Source organism: Rhipicephalus microplus, chromosome X, assembly GCF_043290135.1.
Source record: "Rhipicephalus microplus isolate Deutch F79 chromosome X, USDA_Rmic, whole genome shotgun sequence".
Lineage (NCBI taxonomy): Eukaryota > Metazoa > Arthropoda > Arachnida > Ixodida > Ixodidae > Rhipicephalus > Rhipicephalus microplus.
In genome coordinates, this window is record NC_134710.1 from 242,125,414 (window position 1) to 242,137,942 (window position 12,529).

The 12,529-nt window shown below is 46.0% G+C and overlaps 1 protein-coding gene across 1 annotated transcript in view; it reads left to right on the plus strand.

Annotated features, from left to right (window-relative positions):
- LOC142776033 (sushi, von Willebrand factor type A, EGF and pentraxin domain-containing protein 1-like) overlaps positions 1–12,529 on the plus strand; it is a 496,230-nt gene that overhangs the window by 426,783 nt on the left and 56,918 nt on the right. Inside the window, exons 14-16 of the mRNA XM_075878866.1 lie at positions 3,675–3,902; positions 4,842–5,204; positions 9,309–9,584. Of these exons, the coding sequence (XP_075734981.1) occupies positions 3,675–3,902; positions 4,842–5,204; positions 9,309–9,584 (867 nt within the window). The remainder of the gene's footprint in view (positions 1–3,674; positions 3,903–4,841; positions 5,205–9,308; positions 9,585–12,529) is intronic.

A 12,529-nucleotide genomic window follows, 5' to 3' on the forward strand; every position in this document is an offset into this window, starting at 1 on the left:
ACAACTACGGACCCTACTACAATTAGTATCTCCCTTTTCTACCCTCTCTTGTTTTCTTGTTTCTTGGTAATGGCGTTGACGACACTTGTTTATGATATCAGATCACGCGATGCTTTTGCAGGAGACTCTAAATGCTGCAGTGAACCCAATCATGAACTCGTCATTTCTGAAAAGAGCGCGTATGGCATACTGCACATACCAGTTCACAATACTGGTGTTCTGTATTACCACTCCATATTTTTTTATTGACATCCATAAAATAGAATCACGCGCAGGAGCAACTGAAATAGCCTCATGAACGTGTCATCGGCAACGAACAAGGGCGAATAAAGAAAAAAATTTCATCGCGATTTGTGTCATATTCAACGAACATGCCGACTATTTTTTTTTAATCTTGCTAATCAGAGAGCGGGCAGCGCTATGTACTCACCCACATTAAAACTACGAAGGGTGTTTAAGAGGAGTCAGTGCTTTCTTTCTTTTTGTAATATATATATATATATATATATATATTATATATATATATATATATATATATATATATATATACATATATATATATATACGCCCGCTCATTCCTCTTTCTGTTTTCTTACATTTTGTTTTCGTCCTTATACGCTTAGCGCGCTCGTATAGCCGGGGGGATGGCTGGCGGCTGTTTGGCGTAAGAAAGTCACCGCGTCGCGAGCACTGCTGGTCTAGTTTGGGATGTTGTGTATGCGCTCAAGAAGACCCACGAACGTTCTTCGTCGCGAACGGCAAAGAGCGCGAGCTGTTTGACGTAGACCGGGCTGCAGCTCGGAGAAAGATGGGGAAGGGGGGGGGGGAGCTTCTTGTTTGCACAGTGGTGACAATCGCACTGTGGCTGCCGGAAGATGGCAGACGTCATTCGTTCCCTTTTACTTTTCTCGCTACCTCCCACTCACGTGGCATTAGGTCCGACGGTATAATTCATTTTCTTCGTGATCTAGAATTCTGCGGATTTGAGGAAAAGAGAAGAGAAAGAAAGTGTGAGACGAAAATAGCGATCAGCGCCCGCCAGGCTCAGTAGCGAACCATGTGCACGCTCTGTGAATGCAAGGTGGCTGTTTGCTTAGTGGGTGTGTGGGAAGATTCAGATTGAGGCAAGGAAACAAAACGCCAATATGAAAGAGCCGCGCGCCCCATAATTACGTGGGTCAGATCACCACCGGGAATCTCCTGCGGTGCCCAGTATGTGTGTTGTATGCGCCATAATTTTGTCGTTAGGAAATGGGGAGGTCTTCAGAAAATAATAATTACGCTACTCGACTTTTTTTTTTACTGTTCTGTGTACTTATATAATTTGCTATCGATGTCACCTCACGTGCAAGGAACACGTTGCTAAACTTGGGTATAACTGTGAGCCATTTTCTATCAATGCTATTGCGTTAGAGAGCTCGCGTCGCAGAAATTCCGCCGTCAGCGTCGGCACCATTGGTTGCGAGTGAAAAATTGGGCGTGACCGAAAAAATTGAGAAAGGACCAAATTAATAAAGAATAAAATTCTCGGTTCTATTAAGGTTATAAATAATCTGGGTCATTCAAGTGGCAAGCAGGTGTCGTACCACAAATCCATGATGTTACTTTCAGCTGCGTCAGGAAAAAACACTACATAAATGTCACGTAGTGAAAGGAGTCGTCTCAACGCATTTTGTCCGACAGATATCACGACGAAAATGAGCCCAATCGGCGATTTGTAGGTGCATTTGGGAGGTAATCAAACTACGTCGCAAAAGGCCGGGATAGTGCAGCTACAGTGCAGCCATCACTGCTAAAAACACACAGGAACTTTCAAACATCTCTAAAAATGGACAACTCTGCCCATCTAGCCGAAAATATATCATGCCATTCCAGAAGCGTTGATCAGGCAAACAGCAAACGCTAGATAATCTGCTGCCATTTGTGGGGCATTGTGAGACTTTTCGTGGCCTTATCTTCAAGATGGCGAGTGCACGGCGTGTATCTTAGATGCCGTGCGACTCTTGCATTAGATCAAAAACCTGTACACGCGCGCGTGCGCATGTGTGTGTGTGTGTGTGTGTGTGTGTGCGCGCATGTGTGTGTGCACATGTGTGTGCGCATGTGTGTGCGCATGTGTGTGCGCATGCGTGCGCGCGTGTGTGTGCGCATGTGTGTGTGTGTGCGTGTGTGTGTGTGTGTGCGCGCAAGTGTGTGTGCGTGTGTGTGTGTGTACGCGTGCATGTGTGTGTATGTGCGCATGTGTGTGTGTGTGCACGCGCATGTGTGTGTGTGCGCGCATGTGTGTGCGCATGTGTGTGTGTGTGTGTGTGCGCGCGCGTGTGTGTGTGTGCGCGCATCTGTGTGTGTGTGTGTGTGCGCGCATGTGTGTGTGTGTGTGTGTGTGTGCGCGCATCTGTGTGTGTGTGTGTGTGTGTGTGTGTGTGTGCCATCAAACTCTCGCGCTTGCACGCGTGCGTTCGTGTGCGTTTGTGTGCATGTGTCTGTAAAAAACATATTAACAAGTACGTACTTAGCGCTTGAAGGGCGCACTAGAGGCCGGATTTCACTATCACGTTCAACTCTTAAAGGCGAACCTTAAGGGTCCCCCAATTTTTCTTCATAGGGTATGTATTCATCGAGTCTTGCTTTGCTTGAGTGATGCGAGACATTACACTGAAGTACCTATATATACATGGTACAGAGTTGTATCAGTGCTGGCATCTGACCACTTTTTTAAATTAATATGGCTGGCCTAGAAAGTGGCGTACTTTCAGGCAAACATTTCAGATGCTGCCAAGCGCTCTTAAGATTCAATGTACCGTGAAGGTGGGTTAACTAACCATTCATTACTGGCATCGACTTTTGGCCTTACAGCGGCCTTTTTTTTCGCTGTAATGTAAAAAAAGGCCTGAATGCGCCCTCGTGAATACTAATGACGTGTTTGACATAAGTATGAACGGTCCTTCACATGTTGAAAACTCTTACGCCTCAGACACACCCAAAAACAGTTTGTTAGATAAACTAACCATTGATCTGCATATCTTTATATGAACGCTGTACAACCCACAGTGACACATCATTCAGTTTCAACGTTATCTCCCCATTCGCCATCACCCATGTATTTTTCTACCAACATCTGAAATACAGCAGTACGGATCTACAGTTAGCAAATGTCTCTACAACAAAATGATCGATGCATATAAAGAAGGGTGCCTTACGTCGCGACTAAATTTTAGCGTCGTGGTGCTCTACATTTAACGCAGAAGTGGTGGATTCAGAGGGGTGATGTTGTAGGGGCGATCGCTCCTTCTCCAAAGCTCGTGTCAGCAACCCCCCCTTCCCCCCTTTCTTCAGTGCTTGTCGTCCACCTCTTATCACCAATTGGAACAAATGAGCGAGAACACTGTGAGCATACATTAACAACATTTATGCTCTGACGAAATTTTCGTGCATCTAAAAACAGAAGACAGGACCCCACCCTCCTTCCTCCGGTGTTATTTCAATGAATTCCCCCCCCCCCCCCTTCTAAGATTAGTCGGTGGAACCACCCATGTAACACGGTGACCTGTATAACACAGTATACCTCTGATCTTGCTGTTGGCAGCACCTCTTTCAGCGCCTTAGCAGTTGACGTTAACTTTCCGCACTGCTCTGTAAGTCCGCCTATAAAATATCGGTTGCCGGTGCCGCAGAGCCGTGCGAGCTGCCAGCGCTGCGGGGCGGCCGCTACCTGGGCGGATACCGGACGGGCCTAACCATATCGCCGGGCTCGTCGGTCGAGTACGCCTGCGACGAACCGCACCTGCGCCAATGGCCGCCGTCACCACTTCGCTGCCGCATGGGCCGATTGCAACCGGCTCCACCAACCTGCCTGCCACCGCCGCAGAAGCCTTCGGCAACCGGCTCCAGCCTGGGCGCAGGTGCTATGCATGCTCACCTCACGCCACTCATGTCACTACACACTGGCGCGACTTGGACTCTCAGGCGACTCAGAAAAGAAAAAAAAACGAATTCACATTCCACCGCTTTCTTGTTTGTAAAATAGAGTACTGAAGAAATATTTATCAGCGAGCAACTAAACAATGATTGACCACGTAAGAATAAATTGGGCACATTTAAGGGTCGCGTTGATTTCGATTAGCGATGTTACGCGTAAAGTGTGTCATGAATGGCCAACCGCGTAAGAGCTTCTTTATATACTACCGCGGCGTTCATAGAGTTAAAAGGAGGGTCACCAAGACATCTACCAACTGGGAACCTTGAAGCACCACTTGGTTAAACTGGAGTCGTATTCGCGAACATCGAAGATGTTCGTTACAGCCGCCTTTACACAAATTCGACGTCATAGCGTATCGTCTTTCTTCGCTCTCAGATGAACGCGATGGCAAAACATTTTATATGTGCAGCATACACTACTAGTCGATGGCAGCAGAAACGAGTTGGCGCCTGTTTTTAGCGAGTTCATCTATACAGCCAAATACACCGCGCTTCACATGTGTAGGTGTTCTTTTCACTTGGCCAGTCTGGTATCAGGATTGGCTTACATTTTCTCTTATAAACAATTTTACTTTAAGAGGTCTGCGTGGATATGGACACTACAGTTTGAATGGAATAGAAAAAAATGCTAGACGCCTTGTTTTAGTTTTCTTCCCGTTAACAACGATGTGCCAGAAGTTAGCATTTTAAGGACTTTTCTTAGAAAAAAGGTGCCCATGGGTCATGATGCGAAAGTGCACTAGCTTATTTCTAGCAAAAAAAAATACTTTCGTAAACTCCCATGTCATTTGTCCGTCGCGCCAGATGCTGCGGTTTTTCGAAATGGTCAGCAAATGGTGTAGCGTGACTGTTGCGTCCCACAGCACCGGAGGAGGCGCCACAACCGGAGTCGGCACCCGTGGCGGTGGTGGAGGAGGCTCAGGGGTCTACAGCGTCCCCGGGGCCCCCCAGTGGAGGTGACGCCGTCTCGCGCCGCGCAACGCCACCGCCGCCTTCGGACAAGCCCTGCAGCGCTCCGGAGCGACTGCACAACGCGCTCGCCTTCCGGTCCTCGTCCCCATCGAAATCCGAGGAGGACGGGGAGGAAGACTCCAGAGGCCTGTTGCAGTTCCCTCACGGCACGGAAGTGGTCTTCCGCTGCATCGACAGTGCGGGAGGCGGCGAGAGGAGCACCTGGAAGCTCCTGTGTGAGGACGGCAGCTGGCTGGGCCGCCCCGAGAAGTGTGGTTAGCAAACATGCCTTACGCTCTTTAAATGGCGTTCCTTCCAAGCACATTAAGTCTGAGATATCCGTGTCACGTAACAGTTCATGCACGAGCGTTTCTGTCGCGCCATGTCACCAGCGACCATTTCAGTAGTGTTTCTGCATGGAACAGTCGTAAGCAGGTGCGTCCAAGAAAGTTAGTACATCGTAAAGCTTTGGATACATTTTCTCCTGACCATTATTACCTTATTTCACAAAAACATCATTGGAAATTTCTGTATAATGCACACGAGCAAGCAGAGTAGACACGAACACTTTTGTTTTTTTTTTCAGAGTGCTTTCGTGATTTATGTGAAGTCATGTCTGTCGCTCTTGCTCAATCTTCGCTTAAAACGCTTCACTTCTCACTCAACGTTTCGTTGTCTCGAGGCTGCCAAAAAAGCGACAACGTTTTCTGTTGGATTTTCATGCGTGCCCGCTTCGAATGCTTGCCTTTCGCGATTGCGGTGCGTCGTTGGAAACAGCATGTCGGGCTAGTAAAGTGTTTGTATCTCCCTCGCATTGTAACGAATGAATACTCCGCGACGGTGACATCGAGAAGCACAAAAAACTGCATCCTGAGGGCACGCGACTCTGTGAGAGAAGGAAAGCGCAATCCAACTGTCCTCTTCCTCTCTAAGCCTGTACCTTTTCACCCTTTTATATCTTCTCAACTCAGTGCTATCTTAAGATTTTAATACCCTAGACGCCAGATATGACAAAGTTACATATTGTTATTTAATTTACACTGTAGGGCATACTATTTATTTCGTTTATTTATTTATTTATCTACCCATTTTGTTTTCATAGAAAACACGAAGAGCACAGAGTAAATAGGGAAGGAACAGGCTGACAACTGTCACCTATAGGGGCACAACGCCTGCCTGCTCTTTCGGTAAGGGAGACAAGAGGAAAGGGAGGCAGGAGAGAAGAAAAAAGGAGAGAGAAAAGGAAAGTAAAAAAGAGGAAAAAATAACACACACGCAAACACAAATAAATCGACACATGAAAATATCTATAAGCACAACGCCAAGTCCCTTTTCTTTAAGAAAGTTAAAATGAATCTATGGGTCTGGTGATGCCTAGGAGCACATCCTTCTGGGGCGAAGCAGTAGTCAAGGGTCGTGCACCTAAGTCCAATCAGACCATAGTCCTTTCTGAGTAGTGCTCGCTGCACAACAAACGTAGGACATGCTAAAGTTACGCGTTTTAGTGCCTGACAGGAGCCACACGATGAGCATATCGGGCTGTCAGCACGTCCTTAGCGGTATAATCGTTCGCGCACCGACACAGAACCAACTCTTACCTTATATAGCAGGGCTCTGTCACGATGACTCAATTCACTACCACGCATACCAACAGGAAACAGTCCAATTGACACGCTGGTCAGAATGCTACTTTTGAAGATGTCGGTGAATCAGCAGACAATCAGCAGACAACTGGCATGAAATTTTCTCGGCAGTCGCACTCGTTGTATGCACAAGTTGAAGTGAGACGATCGGGCTCTTCATTCCCAGGAATGCCAACATATGAAGGCTTCCACTGGCAAATTAGGGACACCCCACGAGCAATGAGTTTTGTGGCAGATTTAACAATGCTGCATATAATTGGGCAAATGGAGTCTTTTCTTAGCAATCTGTTAAAGGCAGCATGGGAATATGTAGTTCGATTATTCGAGTTCTTCTTGTACGTATTTCAGCACAACATCTTGTAGCTATAATTTCGCTGTCGTTGAAGAGGATAAATGCGGTATACAAAGCACCCGTCAGACGTCAGTAAAATGGCAAAAGAAACCTGCAGAGTCATCTTGGTCGTAATTGTATACATATTCTACAGTCACTTTCATGTAGGCGCGACTGGGCCAATTAAAATAGTGTCGAAACTAGCTGGTCAGACTTTATCAGCATTCCGGGAATAGAAAGATAATTTGGGAAGATGCGTATATGTCACGCTCTTTTGGAGTTTTCAAAGAAGTATAATCTTCTGAACTGCGCTTAATTGTGGTAAACAATGCCGCCATTTTCCCCATGCAAGAGCTTTGAGGCGAATAATAGGTGGATTACATTTTGGTGCTCTGTTCGTGTGCTCGATATGGTGCAGCGCTCTCTGGTCAGCCTGAAACCTCACGTGTAACTTGTGTGCTACGGTGAGTAGAGGAAGAGACTGCGCATCGCGAAGTAAGCCAAATATTTTTTGGGGGGCAACATGATGGTCCCGTTCGAGTTGATACATCAAACTTGGTGGCACTTTCAAAATAGGCAGTTCTTACATCAAGCCAGAGAGCAGAACTGATTGATACAATTGTAGCGCTATTTTCAAGTCACAGACAGCGCCCCTAGCAGTCAAGGCGGCCACGCCTAAAAAAAAAACAAAAAAAAAACTGTGGTCTTGAGTCAGATTTACCTTAGGCAGGGTACCATGTGCCAGAATTTAGAAGAGAAGAAAAGAAAGATAGACACTTTTTTTTCGAGGTGCTAGCGTGCATACAAACATCAAGTGGAGCAGACAGAGATAGAGAGGGGTAGAGGGAGGGGAGGGCTATGACTGCAGAGGATATCCCATTTCAGATACACGGGGCGTCCATGTGCACTTTTGGGGAAATTATTTTTTACATCACGGGAGTTTGTACATTCAAGGTAAGGGACTTAGCGTTATCATAACGCTTTACAACTAAACGTCATTTTTGTAATGTTCCCAGCACCAAAAAAGGTTGCAGCAATATCATCAACTGGCGGCCACTTTTCTTGAGTTAGCTATTTCGACGCAAGGTCATTTCACTTTTTTTGCTTTTTTTAATTCGTGTGCGTCAAATGAACGCAATAAATGACTACTTGTTTTTTTTGTAATCTCCAAACTCTTTTATTTTAAATCCACTAAAGTTACCACATTACCACTGCAAAAAAACGGCTACTTCATGCCGATATAAAAAAAAGATGTCATGTATAGTATCTGACGCACAATGTCAAAATGTGTTGTAACATTGTTTGCCTAGTCAGAAATTAGGGTAATGTACCAGTACGAAAAAAAAAAAAGACAAGAGGGAACCAGCTATCTTGTTCGCATAAAAATAAGTAACTCCCGAATACGTATGTTACGTCTGTTTAGGACAAAATTGGCGCAATTATTTGTAACTCTTGTCATACACGGCCAGTAACCAGCCGTCATTTTCACGTTGAGGTTTACAGTCTCTCGGAAAAAACACTGGCGTAATTTTCACTGCACGCGAAGAATTTGTGCTTATATGACGCAAGAACATAACAGCTGATGTAGATTTTTTGCTACAGTTAAATGCCTTTTATAGCTGGAAGAGTCTTACTTCGAGTTTTTATAGTTACAATATAGGAATAGGTTGAAGATTGTATGAGAGCTTTGGTTATCTAACACAAGGTATTTAGCATCTTCGAAGTCGCTGCATTTACGCTAAATAAAATGTGAAAAATATTAATCGCAATAAGAAGACCAAAAGACCGCCCAACGATGTCGGTCTTACGTATGCACTGGCACACGGCCCACTGCACAAAAACCTGCCAGGCTGGTCTAAAACAGGACAGGTGGCAACTTTCAAAGAAACTGTTCTATCTGCAGGCTCCCTTCGCTTTTGCAGATCGGTTACTTGCCAATAGGAGGACGTGAGCTACAAGGAAAAAGTTCAACCATCATTTCTCCTATTACGGGAATTACAGTCTTTACTTTCAAATTGCATTACTTTAGGGCACGTGTTCGAATGCATAAAAAGAAGTAGATCAATGAGGAAGTCAAGTCCACTCGACAGAACCAGCACTTCATTTAAGACATTTATCTCCAACATCTGCTAAAATATCTCTGATATCGATTAATATACCGTCCCTAACTTTCAGAGACACGCTATCAGAGACCACTTTTAAATCGCGAAGTTCGAGAATTATGTAAGTTTTATTATTTCTGTTGAGCAAGCATGAGTTGTATAATCCTTTTCTTCAATATGGAGGTTTCAACTGGTGCAAGAGCAACACATTTTGTTACCCGGGACATTCAACTCGTACCCGGCTATCGGCCGTAAACCGGCTGATACGCACTCGTGTTAATAAGGCAATGTGTGTTGGCGCAGAGGACGGAGCCCAGCAGCTGTCGGTGCCCAAGGAAGAGCGGCGCAATCGGTCCTGCGTGTTCCGCAACACGGAGCCCAACCTAGAGGCCTTTCAGGGCGACCGACGCATCACGGACGACACGCTCCACTTTCCGCCGGGTTCTGAGCTCGTCTTCCGCTGCAAGGACATCGGCAAATACAGTCTGGTGGGCAGCGTACGCCGACGCTGCGTTTACGGCGACTGGGATGGCGTCAAGCCCTCCTGCTTCGGACTCTCCCAGGAGAACGACTACGCGCGTAAGTGTCTGAAAGACAAGTTATCTATAGTTTTAATACGAGCTTACCGCAAGCCTTGGTGTACTGATGGATTCAGCACTGAAAAGAACAAATACCTAGAATCATTGTGAAGTTGTACTGCAAAGCACATTACATCATATGTCAATATAACGTCAATCATCCCGTGGTTCAAGTCTGTGTGCGAAACATGCACCATAGAGAAACGTTTACATTCTTACGAAAGTTATAAAATCATATGTGTATAAAAGAATGTCAGAGGTAGTTTTATTTAAACGATTGCATGGTTTCATCTGAAAGAAGGGGGCAAGCAGAAACTGCGCCATTGGAGGTCCTAATTACATGAAGGCAACAAACTATTCTCTAAATATCGGTGCATACACCATTGGCAATGTCATTTGTGCACTTTTAGGAGCAATAACTTTCTAGAGATGGTCACATTATTTTCTCATGGTATGCAACGGTGGCGAACAGCAACAGAAATCTTTGGCAGACCGGTGGAGGTGAGCGTCTGTTGTACGTGATTCCGAACGAGGGAAACTCTCTCTAAATCAGTGGTGAAACGTAGTTTTTATGGTGAAATAAACGTTGTCAACCACATAACAGATGAACGCGTCTGTTGTCCTGGGGAAGCTTAAAGGGGTACTGACACAAAAAACTTGGCCTCGCGTTTTTTTCTGCTACAATGCGTTGCTGTTGGGCTCTTAGTCATGCCACGACACATTGTTTGCTGCAGCACACGAGAGATAATTATTTACAGGCCCCTCATTATCGATCAGTTTCAGTTTCTGTTTGAGAGAGTTCCAACAACTGGGTGCACCTGTCCCCACATAGCGTGTGCAACCCTTGACCATGTCAGCACACAGAACTGGGATGTACTTCCGCATGATCCGCATCCAAAATTACCTTCGAATAGAAAATGGCACTGGAATGTTGCCAAACACAAAACTTTTTAAGCGTGCGCCACGGCCACGCACTCGCAACAAGCCGCCGAGAAATATAGACTTCGGGGACTAACGCGGCAAAAGAGAAATGATGAATATGACGTCATCATAACTTGTTTTGTTGACCGTAGCGTGGTGCATGAGGGAAGTAGGGGGTCACCTCGGGGTCACCTCCGAGGGTGTCTATAGCGCTATAGAGTCAGTCGCTCACACAAACTTCAAAATTAATTTAAAATACTTTCCAAGCTATATTCGCTCTTGCTATCTTGCAGATGATATAGAAATGTTCACGAGAATCAACCCCACAGGCTATCTCGGCCGTAAAAGTTTGTGTCAGTACCCCTTTAAGGGTCCCAACCTCTGAAACAACCTCTGAAAATATTAAAAACGAACTCTTACTTCTCCCTCGGCATCTCCCGTTTTTGCGGCGACTTTCGTGGCGCCAGCACTCTGTTCACATGACTTCGGGATGGAATAAGCTCTGGAGACACGTGTTGTGAATTGCCTCCTACGTATAGCTTTGCCATGCAGACGCACGCCCGTTATTCTTCGTCTCTCGTGACCATAGTGGGCGATAAACTGATTTCACTTCATTATCTGCCTTGCGACCGTTGCTACGTTTGACCCGCAGTTCATCATAGCAGACGCCATTGTGCGTGAGCTGGTCTGCAAGAATGATTTCACGCCAATATCGGCACCCGGTCGGTAGCACCACGTACAACCCTGCGCTGTATGTGGGCCAGGCAGTTCGGTGTGGTCGGGTTTGAATTAACTCGACGGAAACCTCGCGAACAACCCTTTGATGAGCGGGGTTGAACCAACAGCCTCTAAAAATCTTGGGGGTGTTGGTTGAACAGCGTGAGATGGCGTAAGTGTTGCAGTTCTAAGAGTCAACTTCTCCCCTCAGCCATTGTCACCTACGCGAGGTCGTGACAAAGCACTGATAGTTCGGAAGCGTGGGACGACACAGCAGTAGCAGTTCTCAGGAATCGAGAACCTGGACTGCCGAGTTCGACAAGGTTCTAGAACTCTGTACCTGAACGCAGACATGGACCACTGCTGACGTTCGTGTCAGTGGCCATCTTCCCCACAGAGGAGTTCAACTTTCACCCTTCACCGGACTTCACCTCCTCGCCCTGCGATATCTTCAAGGCGTGGGCCGGGTGCATCATTTTGTGGTACACTCGTGTTACCCATTGGACATTTTCGCCCGTGTTTCTTATCATTCGAGTGGTTCAATGTCTGCACCCTTTCTGGCAGGTGGATCACTGAGACTTAATGTCACCTGATTCATGGCAACAGTGGTCGTCGCCTTCTTCGGACTGCCGTATAAGGAAACGACGGGCTATAGAAGCCGAAGACGTTTTGTACATACTTTAATAGCTGAATCACTGTACAGTTTCATTTCTCTTGCATCATGTAAATAAACCTTCGTTCTATCTCTAAGAACGTGTCTCCTCACTGGTGATCATAGGCTGTGTGGACGACGGCGGCGAGCCAGCTACCATAAAAAAAAAACACGCTGAGCCTTCCACACCCTTTGGTGGCAGCGGTGGGATGCCATCAACCCCGAGTCCCTAACACCTTCAAGCAAACATAACAGCGTTTGACGAAAAGCGCCAAATCTTGACTGCATTGCTTAACAATTAGTGTTGATACTCCAGATGTTTTATTTATTTTTTAATAAGTAGTGAGGAGGAGGGCTTGTAAGAAGGGTATACAGCGAAGGCGAGAAAGAAACTACTCTCACACCGTTGAATTTGGTGTTGTTTAAGGGTACTTTAAGGCTAAAAAATTTATCATCGCAAAGCGCTCTCATCGCAAACTGCCAGTTACAGCTTTCGCCGTAGATAGTGGGCCAGGTGTTACAATACGTGATCTTCAACGCTATTGCACCAACTCTTAACTGTTCTGCTTTAAAGTCCCAAACGGTGTAGTGGAGGGCTCCGAAAATTTCAGCCACCTAGGATTCTTTAACGTGTGCCGCAATCTAAGCACACGGGA